General features: G+C 44.9%; 1 protein-coding gene across 1 annotated transcript in view; it reads right to left on the bottom strand.

Moving 5' to 3' along the window:
• LOC122249105 (ribosomal protein S6 kinase alpha-5) overlaps positions 1 to 25,000 on the bottom strand; it is a 48,987-nt gene that overhangs the window by 714 nt on the left and 23,273 nt on the right. Inside the window, exons 3-17 of the mRNA XM_086535148.1 lie at positions 18,905 to 18,977; positions 10,552 to 10,570; positions 4,811 to 5,030; positions 4,485 to 4,600; positions 4,074 to 4,268; positions 3,812 to 3,915; positions 3,358 to 3,508; positions 2,761 to 2,922; positions 2,275 to 2,394; positions 1,888 to 2,109; positions 1,553 to 1,723; positions 1,213 to 1,422; positions 865 to 1,015; positions 369 to 592; positions 1 to 235 (exon numbers count right to left, since the gene is read on the bottom strand). The exon at positions 1 to 235 is cut by the window's left edge and continues 714 nt beyond it. Coding sequence (XP_086391274.1) covers positions 1 to 235; positions 369 to 592; positions 865 to 1,015; positions 1,213 to 1,422; positions 1,553 to 1,723; positions 1,888 to 2,109; positions 2,275 to 2,394; positions 2,761 to 2,922; positions 3,358 to 3,508; positions 3,812 to 3,915; positions 4,074 to 4,268; positions 4,485 to 4,600; positions 4,811 to 5,030; positions 10,552 to 10,570; positions 18,905 to 18,977 — 2,373 coding nt within the window. The remainder of the gene's footprint in view (positions 236 to 368; positions 593 to 864; positions 1,016 to 1,212; positions 1,423 to 1,552; positions 1,724 to 1,887; positions 2,110 to 2,274; positions 2,395 to 2,760; positions 2,923 to 3,357; positions 3,509 to 3,811; positions 3,916 to 4,073; positions 4,269 to 4,484; positions 4,601 to 4,810; positions 5,031 to 10,551; positions 10,571 to 18,904; positions 18,978 to 25,000) is intronic.

Below are 25,000 nucleotides of genomic sequence, written 5' to 3'. Positions count from 1 at the left end.
TGCTTGACAAATATGCCTTGACTCGTGCTTCCCCAAAGTCAAATATACTCTCCTCCTTCTTTGGAGTCGCACCTAGTGAGGAACTACAACGGTCTGATTTACTAGGCGTACGAGTAGAAGTGAGGGAAGACGCTGATGAGGTAGAGGAAAGGGATGAGGTAGAAGAATGGCTCCGTGCGTCCGTAGATGACTTTTTGTTTTTCCGGCGCTGAGCCAACCGTGCATTGCTGACATCCTAGAGAGAAAAGGAAAAAGAATTTAGTAAGTCATTTCTTTTTGATCAAAGTATTTCACCTCAGAACTAATTTTATTGCATCATCTGTGTCAGAATGCATTAGGACAAAAATTATCTGATCTATGATACTTACTAACAAACGAAAGCCTTCTCTGGTGGCCATATGGAATGCATGAAAGGTTTGTTTGACCCCTGCCTCCGCTGACACAGGACCTTTGAGGGTCGGCCTTGCACTGAGAATGGTAGGGGTCATGAGTGGTGTGGCAGAGAACACGGAAGGAGGGCCTCCCTGCAACCACTCGTCTTGCAACAATTCATTGATGGTCAGACGTTTTGAGGCATCAACCGTCAACAATCCTGTGAAAATACAAAATTTGTTAGAAATTTATAAAATGTCTTTTCCACATATGCTATTTCCAGGTGCAAAATGCTTCATTTACTTTTCTTTAGAATTATATGCCACAAACATTAAAATTCACTAATATTTATTGTTATAAACTGACTTTACAGAACTCTTTAGCACCAAACATAAAGTCCAGTTAAAATGAAAGTTAATTTTTTTTTTATTTGCAATATCATGCAAGCAAAGTTTATAAAAAGTTTATAAAATAACAAAATGCCTTATATACCTTTAATAAGTTTCTTAGCCTGAGTTGACACTGTTAGCCACTCTGGTCCAGACATGTCAAAACTTCCACCTTTTATACGAGCAATAATAGATGCTGAGGTGTCGTCTTTACTTCTTGACTGAAATGGGGCTCTACCAGACAACATGGTATACTGAAAAGAAGATAGGAAGAATATTAGCTACATAAAAAATGAATTTTTGACAAAGCTTTAAATGTCATAAAAATAATAAAAAGGACAAGATTATTCAATATATTTCATTCTCTCAAGGCTCATGATAATGTTAAACTCCAAAGAAAAAAATAACAGGTCATGCAAGCCATACAGTCAAGTAAGGAAGTCTAACTTACCAAAATAACACCTAAACTCCACCAATCACAGGTTTCATCATAACCCGCAGCACCCTGTTGAACTGCCTGTCGCAAAACTTCAGGAGCCGCGTAGTGCAGAGTGAAACACGGGGTCTTCATACATCCATCCTTTTCTGGCTTCATGCGTGCAAAACCAAAGTCCACAACCTTAATTTCTGAGTCTTCTGAGGAACTTTTGAAGAGGAGATTCTGAGGAACAAAAGGTGGTATAGTTAGCATTTGTTAAGCATTAGCTTGGGTTGTATTGAAAGTAAATTTTTTTATTGATATTAGAAACAGTTCACTTAAAACTAATTATTGCACTGGAAATTTTCCTTACCTCTGGCTTCAGGTCTCTATGTACAACACCTTTTGTATGCATATAATGGACAGCAGACACTAGACTCTGCATAATGACTGATGCTTGTGCTTCTGTGAATCTTTCGTGTTTTCTTATCCTCTGAAGAAGTTCTCCTCCCTCAAGAAGTTCCATAACAATGTATGTGTGCGCCTGTCAACAGAAGAACATGAATTAGATTCACAAACTTTACTGTGGGGTGTTAAAGGTGACTTCCTCATTCATAGAAGAGTTTTATCAGATACAAATATTCACCATGCTAATAAGATTAACAATAATAACAATAATAATTACAATAAACACAAAATAATACTTACTTCATCATAAAAGACTTCATGGAAGGTAACTATATTGGAATGTCCTTGACAAGCACGTAGTAAATTAATTTCCTGTTGACAGTCTAACCTGCGTGACACAATCTTCACAGCAAAGGCACGGCCTGTAGATTTTTGGATACATCTGCGACACACGCTAAAACTGCCATCACCTAATATGCCTTCTCGTAGATCTAATTCATAATGCTGGAAAAATGCAGAATCCTGGAACAGAAGGACATAAATATTAGAAGAAATCTTTATGAAGTAAAGCCATTCTTGAGATCTACTCATTGAAGAACACATTTAATTTGGTTTATGTCTATTTATTCATTTTTTTTATCAATACTACAAAATCTGAAGAATAAAAACAAAGATAGTTCAACTAACCTTGAAGCTACAAGCCATTAGGTTATTTGTGTCAGGTCTTCTGTCCGGAGACATCTTGAAGAGAGAATCACTAACAACATTTTCAGTAAAGATGACTGAAGGCGCTACATAAGAGTAACCCTGTAGGAATAAGAGGAAATATAGTATTAAAACATGATATTATAAATGTACTATAAATCTAAATTAAAAGAGAACAGAAAAATACATCTGCATATCAGTGACTGATAACAGCTATAAATAAACTGTCCGAATATGAAACTTTAAAGATAACATTATCTTGAAAGGTATACCCTGACAAATATATGTTCAACACCATAATCCCTTTGATAATAATAAACAAATAATAATTTAAAAAAACAAGTACAAATATACTCCAATCAGAATTTTCTATCAAGATAAAAGTGATTTAAGTAAGAATATAATATACTTTATGAGGGGAACACCCCCTTCAAAAAATACTATTTAAATACAGAAAGAAAAACTTACATTGAACATTTTATCCACATCTGGAGGAACTATGGCTGGGGAATCTTGAGGAACCATAGCAGTAAACTCCTCCGAGAAATTGCTGACGTCCAGCTCATTGCTGATACGAGGAACAAAGGGAGCGGGGACCTTTTTCTTGGCCAAGTCATCCCAGTTTATGGTCTGCAAAAGGAAATGCATTCTAAATATCACAGATACTTGGTGTTTATGGGCTCTACTGATAATGATGACATTGATGATGATGATGAATAAAAATGATAATCTTCATGGTTATCATTTGATGGCATTAGGGAATATATCTCTCTAATCTATTCACACAAGCAATCTAAACACAAAAATCTCATGATGTCAATTTCATTCTGAGAAATGTAACAACATTCATTTACTGTAAATAGACAATGGAAATAATGGATTATCTTCACTACAATTGTTACCTCATATATGAGATCATATTTTTTCTTATTTTTTTCTTATCTCTATATCAAGAGCCATATGGAAGATAATGTCAATGGCACATAGGTTGCCAGAAAACATGGAATAATGAACTCATGTATAGCCTTTGATAAAGAGTGTCTCTGTACTTAAACATTTTCTTACCTTGAAGAATTTATGTCCCTTCAGTTCTTCAGCATCCCTTGGACCGCCTCCTAGCCGCTGACGAGGGTCTTTCACAAGAAGCCGGGAGATAAAATCACGGACCTCAGATGACAGTTCACTTGGTAGTGGAGGCTGTGTCTTCAAGATCCGTCTGAAAGAGCAAAAAAGATTCTTATAAAAGCTGCACAAATTAAACTGGAAAGATAAGCACTCCCAACTGTTTAATGGCTATGGCGCACACTCTCTCTCTCTCTCTCTCTCTCTCTCTCTCTCTCTCTCTCTCTCTCTCTCTCTCTCTCTCTCTCTGTGTGTGTGTGTGTGTGTGTGTGTGTGTGTGTGTGTGTGTGTGTGTGTGTGTGTGTGTGTGTGTGTGTGTGTGCGCGTGTGTAATTTTAGCAGCTTTGTAAGTTGTACTGAAATTTTACATTTGCCATAGTAATTGATTCCTAAATACCTTGAAATTTCCTGCTGGTTATTTTTCTCTCCTTCCACAGTAAAAGGTGAAGCCCCCGTTAACAATTCATACGTTAACACACCAACGCTCCACCAGTCCACCGCCTGCAAGCAATATAAAATCAGTAAATGTGGATATACAACACAAAAATAAATAATAATAATAACTTATTATGTCAAGATGATGCAAACTCTTTAAGGTAGACAAACAAATTGGAGTCACACTACATCATGAATTATTAAAACTCCTTAAGGCTCCTTACCTGATCGTGACCATGTGAGCCCCCACGCACCACCTCCGGTGCCATGTACTCAATCGTACCACAGAAAGAGTAGGCTCTGTGCTCGGTGTCATGGGGAAGGAAGTCTTTGCTGAGACCAAAATCGGTCAGCACTATATGCCCATCTGAGTCTAAGAGGATGTTTTCCAACTTGATATCACGGTATATTATGCCCAGCTGAAAGAAAGAGTGTTTTGGTTAACATACACATTCCTCTCTCTTTTCTCCTTAAAAAAACAATAATAATTAATGAAATATATTGTTATATTTATAATCTGCTTTTTCTTTCTGTTACAAGACAGTACTTATCAACATCACCAGTTCATGCTTAACTTATCAGAATTGTGAGATAATAACACAAACTTACTATCTCTAATATCATTAGGAACTCACTTTGTGCAGGTGTTCAAGGGCAAGGATAATCTCTCCAATATAAAGTCGAACCTCTTCTTCGCGAAATCTTTCCCGCTGATAGAGATGTGTGAAGAGTTCTCCGCCACTTACATAATCTGTTGTGAAGATGATATGCATATTTCAGACTCTGAATCACATCATTACGAGCAACGATATTAGTTTAATGTATATGTGTCGCCCAGTGAATAAAGTCCTCAAATCATGGTGTGATGTAGCTCCTTCACACCAATTCAAACATATTAAAAACAAATCATTAGACACATATACCAAAATCCCAACTAGGGCAAAGTCACATCCCATCTCACCTAGAATGAGATGAAGCTTGGCATCGGTTTGGAAGGCATAGTGAAGGGTGACGAGGAAGGGGCTCTGACGAACCGCCTCCAGGACTTGGCGTTCCGTTTTGGTGTGTTCCGTAGTCTTCTTCTTTTGCACGATGGTGGCTTTCTTTAGCACTTTCATTGCATAAAGTTTTCCCCCCACCCCTTCCCCCCCTTTTCCCCCCCCCTTTCCTTCTTTCTTTTTCTCTTTCTTTTTTTTTCTTTTTCTTTTCCCTTCCCTCCTCCTCTCCTCTCTTCTCTTTTCTCCCTTTTCTCTCTTTTTTCCTTTTTTTTTCCTTTTCCCTTTCCCCCTCTTTCCCCCTTTTTCTTCCTTCTTTTTTCTTCTTTCTTTCTTTTCTTTTCTTTTTCTTTTTTTTTTTCTTTTTTTTTTCTTTCTTTTTCTCTTCTTTTTTTTTTTTTTTTTTTTTTTTTTTTTTTTTTTTTTTTTTTTTTTTTTTTTTTTTTTTTTTTTTTTTTTTTTTTTTTTTTTTTTTTTTTTTTTTTTTTTTTTTTTTTTTTTTTTTTTTTTTTTTTTTTTTTTTTTTTTTTTTTTTTTTTTTTTTTTTTTTTTTTTTTTTTTTTTTTTTTTTTTTTCTTTCTTCTTCTTTTTTTTTTTTTCTTTTCCCCCCCCCCCCCCCCCCCCCTCCCCCCCCCCCCCCCCTTTTTTTTTTTCTTTTTTCTTTTTTTTTTTTTTTTTTTTTTTTTTTTTTTCCCCCTTCTCTCTCTCCCCCCTTTCCTCCCCCTTTTCTTTTTTCCCCTTCCTTCCTTCTTTTTTTCCTTTCCCTTCCCCTTCTTTTCCCTCTTTCCTCCCCCCTTTTCCTTCCCCTTTCTTCCCTTCCCCCCTTTCCCCTCTCCTTTTTTTTCCCTTTTCCCCCTTTTTTTTTGTGTGTGTGTGTGTGTGGTGAGTGTGAGTGTGTGTGTGTGTGAGTGTGTAGTGTGTGTGTGTGTGGTGAGGTGTGTGTGTGAGTGTGTGTGTGTGTGTGTGTGTGTGTGTGTGTGTGTGTGTGTGTGTGTGTGTGTGTGTGTGTGTGTGTGTGTTGTGTGTGTGTGTACATGTGCGTGTGCGTGTGCGTGTGCGTGTGCGTGTGCGTGTGCGTGTGCGTGTGCGTGTGCGTGTGTGTGAATATGTAAATATGTAAATACGTATATAATACACACACACACACACATATATGTGTATATATATACATATATATATATATATATATATATATATACATATATATATATATATATATATATATATATATATATACATACATACATACATACATACATACATACATACATACATACATACATACATACATACATACACACACACACACATAAATGTACACATACCCACACATATAAGTAACAGGTGTTAATCCAAGCATTCAAGCATGTCACGTTGCAATCTGAATTCACGTGGCACCAAATCTCTCCAACGTGTGCATGAGGATTGAATCACTAGACTGTGGCGCTCCACTATCAGTCGCTGTCCACGCAGATTGTGCTATCAAAGCAGGTACATGTCTAGCCCCTTTCGGCGACTGCGGTTGCCTTTTTTAGTTCAATACGGGCAGAGAGATGTGATTCGGAGAGGGAGAGGGAGGGGTAGAAGGAGAGGGAGAATGAGAGGAAGAGGAAGAGGGAGAGGGATAGAGAGAGAGAGAGAGAGAGAGAGAGAGAGAGAGAGAGAGAGAGAGAGAGAGAGAGAGAGAGAGAGAGAGAGAGAGAGAGAGAGAGAGAGAGAGAGAGAGGGAGAGAGAGATAGAGAGAGAGAGAGAGTTGGGGGGGGGGGCGAAATCCAAAGAGAAAACAGAAGAGAAAAAGAACGAGAACACCAAACCAACAAAGAAACGAAGCCAACAAAGAAACCCGAAGACAAGAGAAGAGAAAAGGAGGTGAAATCCAAAGAGATGCGCAAAGGTGGGAGAGGGAGACCCAGAAGCCCCAGCTGAAACCGAGGAAGGAAAAGGCGGACCTGTGAAAGAGTAGAGGTATGGCGTGGTGGCCAGGGGGCGACGCCGAACACTTGGGCCAGCCACCAATCGATAATAATGATAATGCAACACACCTGCCGCGGCGGGGCTGGCGCTGGCACTCGGCCGCTCCACTTCACGCCACAGACTCGAACTCCCCCCGCTTCGTGAGGAGGCTTCTGGGTTTCTACTTCTAAATCTCTTGGGGGATTGCTTTCTCTTTCTCTTTTTCTTTCTTTGGGGATTGCTCGCTCGCTCGCTCTCTCTCTCTCTCTCTCTCTCTCTCTCTCTCTCTCTCTCTCTCTCTCTCTCTCTCTCTCTCTCTCTCTCTCTCTCTCTTTCTCTGTTTTATACATGCATTTTCCGCTTTTCTCTAGATATTTTTCTCTTTCTACCTCTCCTCCTTTCTCTCTCCCAATCCACGACGCATTTCCTTCATCAAGACCCTTGCCTTATTGCCCTCGACGGCCCTCTCCGAACAAGCCCTAATACATCGCCACAGTAAAACGCTTCGTAATTTCGTCTTGGTCCTAAACGTTTTACCTCTCGCCTTGTACGCGTCCTTGTACATCTAACACCTCTGGCTAATCTCGGCTTCAAATAACTCTAATTGAGACTATGGCGGTAATTACCAGACAATTAACAGACAAAAACAATGTTTTGCGTCTTTCTCATTAGCGAAAAGGGTTGGGGAGGAGCCAAAGGATGGAGAGGGAACGATATACATTGCTCTTAAACCAATGTAAATGTGTTTCCAAGTTTCCTACGGTATTTTTTTCATCCTCATTGACACAGTACTGATATGGAACTGTGTTATCATGTTTGTCGTAAAAGATATGACCTTTCATAAATCCATGACCTCGTTACAGTTTACAGCTAACTTGTTCAACCCTCTTGGTCAAACTTGCGAAATTTTCTCCAACACCCTCAGTGTCTTGTGCATTTAAAGTTCCGATATTCAACATCCACCACGGAATCAAAGTCCTTGGTATTTATTCCCCTTCATCTTCCGTTCTAGTTTCGTAATTACTGATCGGTGGAAAAAAAATCTGAGGACAAAATTCATCAGTTTCGAAGCGAGCGGTTACCCCAAACTTGCTGCCGTTAATTCATTTCATTTTTTCCCGCGTGCTAACATGTTAAAGCTGATGTGTTTATAGTAGACGAGGGAGCACTAGTAGTAGTAGTAATATGAAGAACAAATGGCAGAGTGATGAAAATACTGGACTCTTGAATTTGTTTAAAGCAAGAGAAAGGCCTAACACCAGACAGCCAAAACAATCACAAACGACCTTAGGCCTTGACACTAAAGCAACCCAACTACTTCTTAGAAAACCGACAAGAATTATAAAGTAGTCATCGTGACATTAAACAGAAAAGGCTGGAGTTCGCAGAAGCATCAATACAGGCAGTGGGTGCGAGCAGCACATATCGCAGATGCCATACAAGACCGGGCGCTCGCATAACTGTATAGGCCAAAGGGGGCTATAAAACTGCTCTAACTCCTACGTGGTATGCGGCGAGGAGTGCATGGGAGTTCCTGAGTACGGAATCCTCGTTTTGGTGTTGTTGCGAGGTCTTTGTATTATTGTGAGTTGGAAGTTGGATGGTGGAAGCATTCATAATGAATAGTAATAGTAGTAGGTGTGGTAGAACTAATAGTAATGGGGGTCGTAGTAGTAGTAGTAGTAAGTAATTGTAGTAACAACAACAGAAGTAGTATCAGCAGTAGTTGTAATTGTGGTTGTAGTAATAGTAGTAGTAGTTGCAGTAGTAAGTATAGTAATGGAAATAGTGACGATGGTGATAATAAAGATCATGCGATAATAATAAAAACGAGGTAATGATACGAATCACAAGCAGAAGCAACAGCAGTCATGACAACACATGACCTAGTAACAAATTAATGACCATTCCAAAGAGTATCTAGGCCTATCCACACCTCCCCAGCCCCTTCTTCTTCAACCTAGCTCCCTATGACGTCAATCCAACTAATCCCCATCAGAAATATCCAGAAAATTGGGCCAAAGGAAAGGAAAAAAAATGCATATACATAAAGTGAGAGAGAGAGAGAGAGAGAGACACGCACAATCGAGGTCGGGCGATAAGGAACAAGTAGGTCAGTTGCCGATCAATGTGACGAACCGAGGACCATAACATAACAATTGCTCTCTCGTAAGAACACTTGAGTTGTGTTGGAGTCTGAGAGAGAGGGGGGGGAGGGAAAGAGGGGGAAGGAAATAGGGAGGACGGAGGAAGGAGGAAGGAGGGGGAGAGGGAGGGAGGGAGGGAGGAAGGAGGGAGAGGGGGAGAGGGAGAGAGAGAGAGAGAGAGAGAGAGAGAGAGAGAGAGAGAGAGAGAAAGGAGAGAAAAGAAAAAAGAGAAACGAGATAGAAAAGAGAAAGAGAAACAGAGAGAAAGAGCAACAATTGCAAAAACATGCATCCCCACGTCGAAGTAAACAAACGCACACGTAGCACTGAATGCGAGCGCCTCTTGTCTCTTTTACTCCATGACTAATAACACGTTTCTGTCTCCGCGCAACTTTGTTTCTTTCTTTGATTCTTTCCCTCGACCCGCCCTGGCTCATATCACCCTCTCGCATTCCCTCCCTCTTTTTAAAAAACTATCCCATCCCCCTCCTATCCGTTTCCATCATCCTCTAACCACCTAAAATACACACGCGACTCGCAAAGCAACCGACAAAGGAACCCACTAACAAGGGGGACTAATTTTTTCATAAGCTCACAAATCGATGGATTCACCAGCCCTACTTGCCCGCCAGCGCCAACTCGCTTGCCTTACGAGACGCCTGGCCTACTGACCCTAATGGAAGGGTGGCGGCGCAGGATGGGCTGGGGAGAGAGGGGGGAGGGGTAGGAGGGCGAAGGGAGGGGGGGAGATGGTGGATGGGGAGGGAGGGGAGATGGTGGATGGGGAGGAAGGGAGATGGTGGTGGATGGGGAGGAGAAGGTGTAGGAACGGGGTGGTGGATGAGGAGGTGATGGTGGTGGTTGTGGTTGTGGTTGTGGTGGTGGTGGTGGAAGTGGAGGTGGTGGTTGTTGTGGTGGTGGTGGTGAAGAAGGAGGTGGCGGACAAAGGGGAGGATGGAGGAAGGAAGGAGGAGAATGAGGGAAAACAAGAGGAGATAAGAGACGGAAGGGAAAAACGTGAAAGCAAAGGGAGAAGATAAAAGGTAAAAAAAAGTAGTAGACAAATAGAAAGAACAAACAAAACAACAACGCATAAAAGGAAGAATATAAACGAAAACGAAAGGAAGAAAAAAAAAACTGGAGAAGACATATATGGGACGGAGAATACGAGACAAAAAGTCCAAAGGAACAAAGAAGAGTCCGTGATGGCGGAGGCGGAGAAAGTGGTTGAGAAGCGATGGCCGAGATATGGTTAATAATGCAAAGGAAAGTGAAATAGAGCGAGTTACCCTTCACAAGGCCGTTCCGTCTCTTTCTCTTTGTTTTCTCTTCCTTTCTCTCTCTTTCTTTCTCTTTCTCTTTTTTTTCTCTCTCTCTTTCTCTTTCTCTTTTTTTCTCTTTCTCTCTCTTTCTCTTTCTCTCTCTCTCTCTCTCTCTCTCTCTCTCTCTCTCTCTCTCTCTCTCTCTCTCTCTCTCTCTCTCTCTCTGTGTGTGTGTGTGTGTGTGTGTGTGTGTGAAACTGTCTTCGCTTACACTGTGTGCGTACGTCTGTGTACAGCATACGTGCGAGTCAACATGTACATTTCCCCGCCTTCTGCCCTGCAACTATCAACATAACCCGCCCCCTCCCCCTCCCCTCGCCCCCCACCCCCCTTAGTCCCGGGCTACTATCTGATTAAAGGCTACCTGTCACATAGCCCCTCATACTTTGGAGAGAAGGAAGTGTAAGTCACGGGAATGCGGAGGGAGCGACTGGTCCTGTTGAAAGGCTGAGTTCAGCGAGACGAAGCTGGACAAATGCTCTCCTCAGAAAGGGAGCCCAAAGGGGGACACGGAGCCTCGCCTCTAATCCCCTTTCTTCGAGTACTCTCTCCTCCGGGCACTTGACATCCCTTGCTATCTTGGTCCCCTTCTTTCTCTCTATTTTTCCCCTATTCTTTCCTTCCTCCCCGCCCCCTCCCTCCTTCTGTTTCTTTCCCTTCGTTTCCTTCTCCGCGTCTTGTTGCTGTTCTTCTATATTCTGATCCTCTCTCTTTCTCTACCTCTAGCTTTTATTACTCCTTCTCTACTTCATTTTCTGTCGTCCTCCTCCTCCTCCTCTTCCTCCTAACCCTTTCTCTTTCCCTAACTCCCCACCTTCACTCTCTACTTTCCATCTCGCACTTTCATCACATCTTTCCTCCCCTTCTTCTACTTTCCTCCTCATACCTTCCACAACCTCCCAAACTTACACACCTCACACAAACTTACGCTTCACGAACCCGTCTCGCCTTACGTACAACCTCACACTACATTGTTAACCTCACGTACTTCCACCTTCAACACAAACAAAAATACATGACTGTCATGACACCTAGTAATTCAGCTCCGATTTCACACCTTTCTCGTGTTACGTCACATTAAAAAGCGAATGAAAATTGTAAAAATATAACAATACTCAACTGGGATAAGGCATCAGACACTTTTTTTTTACTATTAAAGGACTGGGATGTAACGAAAGGTCAATGGTCATTTACGAGATATAACTTGTCCGTGCATGTCTATGTACGTACATAAATACAATCATGCATGTAAACAAAGACAGGGGGAAAGATAGAGAGAGAGAGGGAAAGCGAGAGAAAGAGAGGGAAAGATAGGGGAAGAGAGTGCGAGAGAGAGAGAGAGAGAGAGAGAGAGAGAGAGAGAGAGAGAGAGAGAGAGAGAGAGAGAGAGAGAGAGAGAGAGAGAGAGAGAGAGAGAGAGTATATCCTCGTAACTTTCCCTAACACGTGGTGAGAGTCCCGATAAGGCCGGGTTAGCAACAGTGAGCGAAGGAGGGGAGAGGAGAGAAGAGAGAGAGAGGGATGGGGGGGGGGGGTCGGGGAAGGATAGAAACGAGAAGGGGAGGGGGAGATACAAGAGGTGGGTGAGGGGAAGGAAGGGGAGAGTAATAATACAATATTCCTAAACTGCATACACTCACACTCGCACACGCACGCACGCACACACACACACACACACACACACTCCCCCAAGATGGCAGGACACGAACCAAACAAAGGCGTTCAACTGATCCGCAATGAACCCGGGTTTCCCTCCCCCTCCCCCTCCCCCCCTCCCCCCCCTCTTCCTCCCCTTCCCCCCTCGGCCGCGCATCGCACACGGTAAAGAAGCAGCATTCGGGATCAAAGTTTTCGTTAAAGTGGCGCTGCAGAACAACGCCGTTTCCCCTCAACCAGCGACGACCTTTTCCCTCCATCCGGCCGCCCGCTCTTCCTTCGGCAAGCAGCAAGCAAGTAAGAAAGCAAGCAAGCAAGCAAGCGCGTGTCCTCTTGCGGCAAGAGCGATGGGAGTGTCAGGGGGAAGGTGAGGTTGTGTCTCAAGCCAAGTCTGGGGGGTTATGAATGAGGGTGGGGGGGGGAGGGTAGAGGGAGGGGGAGAGAGAGGGTGAGGGAGGCAGGGTGAGGGAGAGGATGAGGGAGAGAGAGAGAAAAGAGGGGAGAGATAGAGAGAAGAGGAGAGAGATAGAGAGATAGAAAGAGGAAGAAGAGAAAGATAAAGAAAGAAAGAAAGAGGGGAAGAAGAATGAGAGAGAGAGGGGGGAGGGGGAGGGGAGTGCGAGAGCCGGGATCAATATGGGGGTAAGCACCAGCAGGATCAGGTCGTCCACTGCTTTAACCTCTTTCATATCAACACTGAAACCCGCCGTAATCATTCCTCTACTCGGGAGACAAACACAGTCCTCACGCAAAACAAACGTCCAGGTATTTAAACTCCCTCTGTCTGTGTCGCGGTTACTCTTCACCTCTCTCACACACACTCATACCTCTGACCATTCATTCATTCACGAAAACCTTGCGCGAACACACACGCACGCACAAGCACACATGCATACACATACACGCAGGCACGCGCACGCACACGCACACGCACACGCACACACACGCACACACACATACACACACACACAAGTGACAAACCGTTACTCGAAACACCTGTACATATTTATTGTTCACATGTGTTATCTTCCAACGTCCTTCTAATGCAGCTGTGTCTACAATTACAGGGAAAATAATGGTAAAGGTGGTGGGATGGATGGATGGATGGATGGATGGATGGATGGATGAATGGGGGGATGGGGGGGATGATGTCCATACGTCACACAAATTCAAAGATTTCCCGCCAATCTAACACGGAGTTTCGAATTAGGTCAAGGAGCGAGAACCCCTGATTGCACTACCCGAGTGGGGAAGGGGGGAAGAGCCCCGCCCCCTCATAAAAAAAAAGAAAAAAAAAAACTCGAAAAACCACTGTCGACAATTAGATTAAATACAGAGACAGAAAGGGGGAGGGTGGGACGAAGAAAGAAAAAGACAAAGGGGAAAAAATCCCGTCCTACTTTCCGCCATTCGAAACAGAAAAAGACAGAAAAAAGCTTAGCTACCCAGAAAATAAAATACCACGAAAGACTGCAACATCTGCGGCACAGTTCACAGAATATGTGATTCTTGGATCCGGGAAGACGATCATGACATCCGCGGAAAACAAATAACAAAAGAAGGTCACAAAGCGAAATAACAATCGAACAAGGACATATCTGACCCATATAAAACATCAATAGTAATTCATAAGAGGTGAATAAAAGCGGTTTCCAAGCACAACAAACAATTGAAAAGCTGTTAATTATGAAGGATCTTGTGTAAGTAACCCTTTCCCCGGATTGAAAGCAGAGAAATGTGCGATCGCGGGAACAGCATTGCATAACACCGAGGGTTCCGGGAATGTGAAGCAGAAAGCATGGTATGGTCGGCGGAAGCGGGAAGATAGAAAGAGACAAGGGAGTGGAAGGAGAGGGATTAGGAGGAAATGAGAAGAGGAAGAGGAATAAGGAAAAGGAGAAGGAAGGGAGAGAGAAAGGGAGGGATAGAAGGAGAGTGCGGAGAGAAGGAAAAAGGGAGGGAGAGGAGAAAGGGAGAGAGGGAGGGAGAGAGTAAAAGAAGAAAAGAAAACAGAAGAGTAGAGAAGAGAAGAAAAAAAAAAGAGACAGACAAAAAAACAAATTGAACAGAAGAACATCCAAGCGAGAAAACTAAGCGAGAAAACTCGTACTCAAGTACAATCTCATCACTAAGACAAAGAACGGCGGCGTGAGATGTCGAGCAGAAAGGGGATACGGGGGAGGGAAGGGGAGGAGAAGGAGAGGGAAAGGAGGGGGAAGGGGAAGAGATGGGAGGAGGAGGGGGAAGGGGAAGAGATGGGAGGAGGAGTGGAAGGAGGGGGAGGAAGGGAGAGAAGACTGCGGGAGGAGTGGTGGGGGCGGGGGGCGGGGGGCGGGGTGGAACGTACCATAGTAGAGGACACAGAAGAAAGTTATCGTTTCTCACAAAGAAAAATACTTCACAGTCGAACGTGTCCCTTTTTTCCCCATTTCTTTGTTCCCTCGTTGAACCCGTTGAAGAGATACATAACTGAACAAATTAACAAAGAGCACTGTGTAGTATCCGTTGCCAATCTGTTCAAAGAGATAGCTCATCAAATTGGTCTTAAAACTGTGGTCTTTTTTATGTGTTGGATATCTTCACAGATTCCTTTCTCTGTGTCTCTTTTTAACCCCCTTTGTCTTTTGTTAACAAAGGGAGCAACGTAGTACGCAGGTATATGAACAAAGTTATAAATAGACCTGATAACGAAGCAAAAAACAAAAAAAAAAAGTTAGAAGCAAAATGAAAAGGTCATCAAAAATCAAGGATAATATCCACGGAATAAAATCATCATTATAAAAAACAGTAAAACGCGGAGTACGCAGCACTTAAAAGCATCTCTGAACACAAAGAAAATGAATAAGCGGTTTGCACATACACAAAGGCCCGACCGCTACACCGCCTTTAAGGGGAGGGAGTAAAATGCGTGTGTGTGAGTGTGGTATGTGTGCGCGCTTGTGCAATTGTGCATGCGTGAGTGTATGCGTGTGTGCGTGTGTGCGTACGGCTGCGGGGCGTGTGCGTGTGTGAGAAGGTGAGCTCGCGCGTGAATGCCAGTGTGCGAGGGAAGTGTGTGTGTGTGGCAGCGCGCTGGGTGTCCGCATCATAAAACGCTAGAAGCATCAATGGAAAATGTATAATGTAATGGGTGAATAAATGCTCTCTTATTTTTTTTTTCTTCTACATTTCCCTTCTCTCCCCTTATCCCTTCCTTCGCGCCTTCCTCTTTTTTAACCATAGATCTACATTCATCCCTCCATCCCTCTATATCCATCCCTCTATATCCATACCTATCCATCCATCCACCATGACAGTCAACTCAGATTTATTTACTTAAAAAAAAAGTAGAGAAAATTAACTTTCCCCTTCCAACATATCCCCTCCTTTCCCCCTCCCCCCCACCCACCCCCTACGAGTCCACAGAGGGGATAAAACTCAAACGACTCACCTACCCCTTCCCCTACCCCCATCACCCCATCCCCCTACCATCCCCATCCTCCTATCCCTTTTCTCTTATCCTTTTCCCCTTCCTCCTTTCCCCCTTTTCCCCTCAAATAAAAAAGTTCCAACTTATACCATAAATATTTTTTTCCGAAAAGGGGATAAAAGTTATTCCCTTGTCCCTTTTTTTTGGGGGGGAGGGAGGTCAATAAATGTGCCTTCTTGTCCCCTCGATGGCGACTATTCCCCCGCAAAAAATAATGAATTAGAAGAATATAAAAAATGATGATGATGACGAGAATAGAGGGAGGTAGGGAGGGAGGGAGGAGGAGGGGAGGGAGGGAAGGTGAGATAGAGAGAGAGAGAGAGAGAGAGAGAGAGAGAGAGAGAGAGAGAGAGAGAGAGAGAGAGAGAGAGAGAGAGAGAGAGAGAGAGAGAGAGAGAGAGAGCATACACGCCGAGGGAATCTGGATAATCAGTCTCTTTAAGGATCAATTATCCAGGGAAAGAAGGCGGGTCGTGGTGGTCGTACTCCGGGTCGGGGATCCCTCCCAGCCGCTACGACTTTTCTTCTCTCTTTCCGTCTCTTCTCTTCCTTCTTCTCTTCTCTCTCTTCTTTTCTTTGCTTTTCTCTTCGGTTCTCTCTATTCTTTCTAACTATTTTTTTATCTGACTTTTTTCCCTTCCTCCCTTCCACCTCACTCATTCCTTTCTTCTTTCCCTCCCATCTTCCTCCCCCCCCCCCCCCCCCCCCCCCCCGAGAGAGAGAGAGAGGGGTGGGGAAAAAATAGAGAAAGTAGGAATAAAGAAAATACATTTGATGATAAATAGAAAATACAAGTAGTAAAATAGAGAGAACAAAAGGAGAAGCTAAAGAGAAGAGAAAGAGAAAAAGGAAAGATGAGAAAAAGAGAAAAGAAAGAGAAAAAGAGAAAGATGAGAGAAAGAGAAAATATAGAGAAAATAAAGAGGAGAAGAGAGGAAGACAGGTTCATGCGTCCCGCGAGAATTTACGGGCTCACTGCTCACTGCAACCTCACCCCCCCCCCCACTCCCAACACTCGCCCCTCCCACACACACTTACTAACCTACCGAATACCTCCTCCACTATCTCCTCCCCACCTACCCCACCCCCCACTCCCTAACTCCCCTCATCCCCCACCCCAATTACTATCCCTTCCCCACCTTCCCGTCACCCCCATTGCCCCCTAGTACCACTTCCCTCCCCACCTTACCCCTATCCCCCTCCCCCTCCCCTCACTCCCCCTGATCAACTACCTTCACCCCGACCCACCCCCTAACCCCTTCTGCAACCCCCGTTAGAAGGCCGTGCAACACTGCATTCTGCGCCGTATATCGCCATCACTCACGCTCGGGTCACGTGACTCACTATCGGTCACGTGACTTACCTGTTGGTCACGTGAGTTCCATTGGCGGTCACGTGACCTGGCATAAAGTAATGAAGGGTCACTGGAGGTCGACAGAATGTTCTGGTAAGCGGGATGAGTAATGCAGTTACCAATTTAATCATGTTTGAATTAATTCTGTGCTAGGTTTACGTATGGGGAAATAAACGTATTCTTAATATGGCCTTGAAAGCATGTAAGAAATGGATAACGGAAGAGAGGGGAAGACGAGAAGGGAAAAGGAAAAAAGGAGGGAAGGAGGGAAAGAGGGAAGGAAGGAAGGAAGGAAGGAAGGAGAGAAGGAAAGGAGGTAAGAGAGTGAACAGTGAGGAGGAGGAATGAGGATTAGAGAGGCAAAAAAGAGGAAGGGAGTTAGGGGTGGTGGGGTGGGGGAGGGAATAGATACAGTAGGTAGGAAGCTAAAAAAAAAGGCGATAACTTATCGGATTAATTAAAGAAAGGGAGATATTCACTTTTATTAAGGAAGGGAAGAAGAGAAAAATGACAATAAAAAGGGAGAGTTAAAAAATAATAAAATACAAAGAGACGAATAAAAAATAAAAAAAAACAATAAGAAAAACATTACCGAATACGAACAGAAAACGGAAGTGAAAAAAAAACAAAGACCAGGGCAACGAAGAAGAAAAAAGAATTCAACGGAAAGCCACTAACAGAGGAGAAACGGAACACAGAAGAAAGGGAAACAGAAGAAATGCCAACAGAACGAGAGGAAGACAAACAGAAGTGCCAGGAACGTGGAGGTCGCGCCGAGACACCAGAATTAGAAGCCACTGAGAGAGAGAGAGAGAGAGAGAGACAGAGAGAGAGAGAGAGAGAGAGAGAGAGAGAGAGAGAGAGAGAGAGAGAGAGAGAGAGAGAGAGAGAGAGAGAGAGAGAGAGAGAGAGAGAAGAGAGAAAGAGAGAGAGAGAGAGAGAGAGAGAGAGAGAGGAAGAGAGAGAGAGGGAGAGAGAGAGAGAGGGAGAGAGGAGGAGAGAGAGAGAGAGAGGGGGGGAGAGAGAGAGAGAGAGAGAGAGAGAGAGAGAGAGAGAGAGAGAGAGAGAGAGAGAGAGAGAGAGAGAGAGAGAGAGAGAGAGAGAGAGAGAGAGAGAGAGAGAGAGAGAGAGAGAAGGAAAAGGAGAGAAAGAGAAGGAAAAGGAGAGAAAGAGAGAGAAGGAAAAGGAGAGAAAGAGAGAGAAAAAGACAGAGAGAGAGCACGAGAGAGAAAGTGAGCGAGAGAGAGCGAGAGAGGAGTGCAGATTAGTCGATCCACATACCTCAGATCAACAAGACAATGTTGAAGGCCATGAGCAGAAGAGCAAAGGAAGGGAAGGGAAGGCGAAGGGGGTGAAGGAATGGAGGTGGGGAAATGGGGGAAAGATGGGGAGAAGGAAGGAAGGAAGGAAGGAAGAAAGGGAAAGAGGAAAGGGTAAGAGCGAAGGATGGAAGAAAGAGGAGAGAAGGATATAGGAAGGAAGGAAAAGAGGAGAGGGGAAAAGGGGAAAAGTAGAAGGAAATGAGGAACGGTTGATATGAGAAGAGAGAGGGAAAGAAGAGGAGAGAGAGAGAAGTGAGAAGAGGGGATGAGGGAGGAATGAAAGGTTGAAGTGAGAAGACGAGAAAGAGGAGAGGGAATGGAATAGGGAAGGGGACGAAAAAGAAAGAGAAGGAGGAGGGGGGATAGTGAGAAGAGGGGAAGGGGGAGAGAAGGAGGACGGAAGAGGGGCTGGGTAAGAGGGGGGGTACCGTCCGAGGTGGGCTATGAAGCGCCTAATATAGAATATAAGCAAGGAAGTCAGGCATGTAGGGTAGGAATTTTGGCAGGCGTGGATACCCAGTGGGTAGGGAGGGGAGGAGAGAGAGAACGAGAGACAGCAGGGTAATGAGGGGAATAGGAGAGATGATGAGGGGAGAGGAGGGGGCAATAGAGTGTAAGGAAATAAATGATATAAAAAAATGGTAAAAACAAAAGTTCCATAACGAAAATAAAAAGTAACGAAAGTTAAGACTCACAATGAAACGCGCGTCTCGCGCACACACACACACACACACACACACACACACACACACACACACACACACACACACACACACACACACACACACACACACACACACACACACACACACCTTCAACAGGAAAACATAAGATACTCACCCCCTGTGCCTAAGACCTTGAGCAATTCAAAATGGGCCATGTCGACTCTCCCTTTCCCCGTAAGGTTAACTGTGGAAAGAAATCATGTCATTAATTATCACCAATTAACATAAATAATAATACAGAAATATGTATCTATAATTAAACTATAAGATAAATAATGGTTTATCTAAAGAACATCTGCAACTAGGCTTTGCGTGGTACCAATACGCGACCTTATGCATGGCGTGAGCGAGGTCAAAAGTGCTACGTCATGTCCCTCGCCTAACGGGTCACGTGTGGTATCCTTCGGCCAAAATAGAGAGAGAGAGTGGGATCACCATTAGCGTGGAAAGTCTACGGGAGTCACTAGCCTTGTTTCGTGGCACTACCTCCCCTCCTTTTTTTTCTCTCTCTCTCTTTGAATTATGCAAATCTCGGCCTTGCTTTTTCGGAGGGAGAGGGGTGGGGTGTAAATTAGACTGCTTCTACATAAGTGATTAAATGGAGAAGAAAAAAACAGGCAGGCAACTACATCCGCGCACACAAACTCACCGCACACATAAAAATGCATTAACATGTGCACACACGGACTGAATTCCCAAATTTAATAAGACAAGTTGCTATGCAGTAAGAGCAGTGCTCAGCCGAGAAGACCGTTCCCAACCCAAACCCCCCTCCCCTCCCCTCCCTTCCCCACCGCCTTAGCCTTGTCCCCTCCCCTTTCCTCCCCGTCCCGTCCTCCTCTTTATCATTACTATCATTGCTAGTATTATAATCATGACCATTATCATCATTATTATTATCACTATCATCATCCACCTTCTCCTTCGCCATATTCCTTCTCCCCTTCCACCTCTTCTTTTGTCTTATTTTCCTCATTCCGAATTCCAAATCAGTGTGAGTGCCGCGCCAAAGTTGGTAAAGGTGGAGGAAGAAGAAGGACGAAAGGAAGGAGGAGAGGGGAGATGCGAAGGAGGAGGAGAGAGATGGTGAGAGGAGAGAGGAGGGTGGAGGGAGATATGTATGCGAGAAGAGAGGAGAGAGGAGAGAGGAGGGATGAGAGAGAGAAGAGAGTGGAGAAAGAGGAGGGAGCGAAGAGAGAAGAGTGAGGGAGGAGAGGAGGGCTCTTGATCATGCACAGCCTCACGCGGGGCCTCACTAGGTCACCTCCACGCCAAGCACCTGCGTAAGGAACGTCTCGCACTAGACACTCTGTCAAACAGCGTTCACGCTACCACTCTCTGTCTTCGCCTCCCCCCTCCTTCCCTTCTCTCTCCCTCTCCGTCCCATCTCTCTCTCTCCCCTTGCCTTCTCTCTCTCCATCCACTTCCCTTCTCTCTACTCTCTCCCTATCCCTCCCTCCCCCTCCCCCGCCCTCCCTTCTTGGTCATGCTAGCCCAACCTCCCCTGCCCTGCCCTGCCCCCCTGCCCTGCCCTGCCCCCCTCCCCCCCTCCTCCCACCGCTCACTCCTGCCTTTCCTGCAGACTCGACACTTCCCCTTCACTTTCCATACGCAATACAGTGCGGACCGGCGACACACACGGAGCTTCTGCCACTTTCTAACAGCCGCGTGATGGACAGACCGTGACGATAAGCTCATTTCCCTTCTAAAGTAAGATGCAAAATAGTCGAATTTCTAAATCGACCTAGTTAGAATAGGCGTTCGGTTTAAACTAGGCTGCGAGTGTCCTCCGAACAAGTAACACAGATACGTAAACACGCTTTATATTAGTGCACACAAGAACACTCACGGACGCCCAGGCAGACACAGACAGACAAACACAAACACACACACAAACAGCAACCAATTCCAACCCACCCACGCACAACCAAACGCATCCATGCCAACCAACCCACCAAAAAAAAGGTGAATCTTGCACACCCGACCGTCACCTACATCCAGCCATCCTTCCACCTTCCCAAACACCGTTTATTAGGAAGCGTCGTCACCTGAGCGCGTGGCAGGTGCACAACCTCGGAAGCTTAAATGCACACCTTGACCTATATCACACAGAGGTCATTTTCCCGGCTCGGGTTATCATCCGTTTTCTGTGATTAGCTTAATTGCTTTGTCGTTTGTGCTTTGTTGTTGATGCTGGTGTTATTGTCATGTGTATGGCTTAATTGCCTGCGCTGTTGTTGTCTTTGTTGTTTGTTATTGTAGTTATGTGTGTCATTGTGAATATCGTGTGTGATTTTCAACAATTTTTCCTTCCGCGATTCTCATTCTTCGAAATATTTCTTTCGTCCACGATCATGTCAAGACAAGACAAGAGAGAGACAAGTGGACACAGCAACGTGAGGGCGAGGTGATTTAGGTGACGTGATGTGGGTGACGTAACGGAGGTAACGTGACATGTCGTGGGTGAAGCGATGTGGATGAGGCGTCATGGGTGAAACGACATGGTTGACATGACACGGATGAGGCGACGTGAATGAGGCAACATGAGTAAATGCTTCGGGCGAATGCGTGGGCGTGGGCGGCGTGAGAGGGCCCCTGAGAGAAGAAAGTCACCTGGAGGGCCCGGTTGTCTCACGCAGCCGGACCCTGAACCAGCCAACCTCTGCTATCGAGGTGAAAGTAAAACCAAGTACCATGAGCCACCATTGTTCCTCCCGCCTCCCTCCCTCCCCCCTCCCCCGTTTCTCTTCCCCCTTCTCTTTCGTTTTCTCCTTCCTTCCTTCTCGCTCTTTTCTTCTGTGGATGCTCTTGGTGGTCTTCATCTTGAGTTATTGTCTTTTAGTTCCTTGTTCTTCTTCTCCTCCTCCTCCTCCTTTTCCCCTCCTCCTGCGAGCCAAGTCTAGCAGCTCACGGAATCATCTGGATCTTTCCAAACACAGCGCGAGAAAATGACATCCCCCCCCCCGCCCCCACCACCACCGCCTGTGCTGTGGCGATCTTCCGTTCACTCAGTCGATAAAACGTGGATTTATTATTTCTTTTTTTTATTTGAGGATTGCAAAATATAACCGGGAGTTGGTTGTTACGAAAGACAAGCCAATATTGATAGAGTTATGTGTACAGACTAATATTGTACACACTTGGTGCTTGCAGGCATGCACAGATGAGCACGTTTGCTGTTGTCTTCTTGCACTCATCCCTCTTGCTATTCTTATTTCTATTTTCTTTCTTCCTCTTTTCTTCCTCCTCGTTTTTTCTTCTTCTTCTTCTTTCCCTCCTCCTCCTCCTCCTCCTCCTCCTCCACATTCCGTCCCTGCAACGCCTCTCGACGGGAGAAACTGCCGCCCAAGAGTCAAGGTTCCCATCTCTCTCTCTATATGGCTCGCTTTGTCATATGACCTTCCATCACTATGCCTCACCACGTCTCCATCACTTCGTTGGCTTATTACGTCATTTCTTCATTACTTCATATCATTTAAATTATCTATTAATCGTCCTTATTATAGAGTTGTTGTGTTATGTTTTTTATTTTCATCACTCCATCTAATCTGTATTATCTCTGGTCCCTTCGTGCACAGATCTGACCCACTCTTTTTATCATTTTATGCCAAGTCTTTTGTTTATCAATGATGTATCTCTTACTCCCTTTTAAATCTAGTACATATCCATGCATGGACAATTAGGCAGGAGAAAAGACAGGGCGCGGTTGGAGGAAGGAAGGAAATGGGGCACGAAATGTAAACAATCATGAAGAGGAAGAGGTCAGACCGAGAGGAACTAGGTCGCCAGCTGGGGACGTCGCGCTACCAACAACCAGAGACTGTCTGCCTCTCGCTCGATCTATCTATCCTTCTCTGCTTTTATTTTCTCTTGCATCTTATTCCTTTACTTTAATAAATGTATTTTTGTTTCGTTTTCTTCTTTTTTCTCTCTCTCTATTTAACTTGCCGCCTGGTTCTTCTTTTCGCTTTTTTTTTTCTCTCGCTCTTACTCGCACTCTTCTCCTCTTTTTTTTTTCTTCTTCTTCCTCTTCTCTCTCTCTTTCTCTTTCTCTTTCTCTTTCTCTTTCTCTTTCTCTTTCTCTTTCTCTCTCTCTCTCTCTCTCTCTCTCTCTCTCTCTCTCTCTCTCTCTCTCTCTCTCTCTCTCTCTCTCTCTCTCTCTCTCTCTCTCTCTCTCTCTCTCTCTCCCTCCCTCCCTCCCCGCCGCACACTCACGCTCTCGTCCCCATTCTCGGTACCTGTGCTCCCATTATCTCCACAATCCTCGCACTCCAGCTTTTTCCCACATTCTTTTCCATCACTTCCATTCCTTCGTATTCATCTCTCATCTTCATGTCACCAACCGCAGCGTATTTCCCTCGTCCCTTGTTTTTCCTCCTCTCTATCTAGTTTCTCTTCTTTCCTCTCTCCTCTCACTCTCTTCCTCCGTTTCTCTTTCCCTCTCTTCTCAGTGCCCTTCTTCCTTTCCGTCTCTTTCTCCCACACACACACAATACAGGAAGAATCCCACACTCAGAATCAATACAGATTCTTCTATTATTATTCTTCACTGCGTAGACGTCCCAGCTCTCTCTTTCGGGTGCCTGGTGAGCGTGGGCTGCATGACCAATGCTGCATTATGCAATACGTGGATGGTATACACTTCACACGGAATACTTCTCTGTGTACTCGTGTATTTCCACATACGTTATCAATCTCAATTAGGTGTTAGGAATGTGTGGCGTGAAGTGCGTGATTATCCAAGCACATCTATGGTAGTTTGGTGTTTATCTGAAGTATGTACGGTATGTGTAGACGAGTGCGTGATTTCAAGCGTGCGGCATTGCTCTATCGTGTGCGTGCGACTATCGTGCCTGTGTATCTGATCCCGCCGTCGCCACAGCCCGACCCACTGCGCAGCAGAGCCCCCGGCCCCACGGCTTTGCAGAGAGAACGCAATTTCTACGCTGCATAAAATAACGTGAACTAAAAACTAAGAAAGAAAAAAGCCAGAAGCATTAGTCGAAGGCGTGAAGGCCACGGCCATAAAATATGGATTCGTAATCAATAAGAATCCGCGAGGAAAGGAGCAAGTGCTCAGGCTGCAAGCCAAGGTGCCGAGGCCACGTGAGTATGTTTACCTAGGTCACGTGGGACCTTGCTTGCCCCGATGTCAGATGGCGCAACCCCCCCGCCCCCCTCCCACGCCTTCCACCTGGCCTCCCCTTCCTCACGTCCGCTTCTCTTCCGTCCCGTCCTTCTCCGCAACTTCCTTATCCCATCCCTCCTTCTGCGCCTCTCGTGTTCTCGCTTTCTCCCGCGTCCGCATCTTCAACTCGATCTGAACAATCACCGTCTACGAAATCGCGTGCCACACTTGCGGCCGAGATAAGATGCAGGAGACAAGCCTTATCATCCCCGGCGGCCGATGGCTCCCTGTTAGCGAGCGACGAGCAGCGTCGAGCGAGCGTCACGTTGCGTCCTCGCAATGTGACGCCAGGCAGTGATGCCAACCTGTGTGCGCGTGGGTCCCATGGCGAGGTGAGGACCGCCCCCGGATGTTCCGCCGCGGTGTTGTGCGAGTCTGGCAACAGTGGGCGAGTCCTCCTTGCATGGACTAACCCGTGTCTTCTCGCTTGGACTACCCGTGTCTCCTTGCATGGCCCTCGGACTGAGTGACGCTGCAACAATACATGGGGGTAGGCTGCATGCACGTGTGTGTTTGTGCACGAGTGACGTTGGCATTGCTTTGTGTACCCATGAAGCCTTGGGATGTTTGTGTGTGTTTGTGTGTGTGTGTAAATGAGTTAATTAATAAATGAATGAATGAGTCAGTTAATCCGTGAATGAATATCAGTATGTGAGTTTACGTGAGCATGTATATGTGAACACGTTAATCCCCCTATCTTTATCAACTAAAACTTAACCAATACACCCAACACCATCCAAAATATCCCTCAAACACAAAAATGCTACAGAAGAGGACCTCCCTCCTGCTATTCCAGACCATGAGGCGACCGACCAGCTGAACCCCCGACTACTGTTACTCGCCGTTGTAACTGTGAAGCTATACATGTTCCCGCCGCGTCCGCACTGCTACTCACTAACCCACTCACTTCCTACTTTGCTTATTCTCTCCTTCAATCTGCTTCCTCTTGGTGTTTTTCTCTTCGCCTTTCTTTCTTTCCGTCGGTCTCTCTTTCTATCCCTCTCATCCGATCGCTTCTC

This window comes from Penaeus japonicus, unplaced genomic scaffold, assembly GCF_977035675.1.
Source record: "Penaeus japonicus unplaced genomic scaffold, GWHDUDI00000001_assembly GWHDUDI00000042, whole genome shotgun sequence".
Taxonomy (NCBI): domain Eukaryota; kingdom Metazoa; phylum Arthropoda; class Malacostraca; order Decapoda; family Penaeidae; genus Penaeus; species Penaeus japonicus.
The sequence above is the reverse complement of the archived record's forward strand: the minus strand, read 5'-3'. Positions and strand labels throughout refer to the sequence as shown.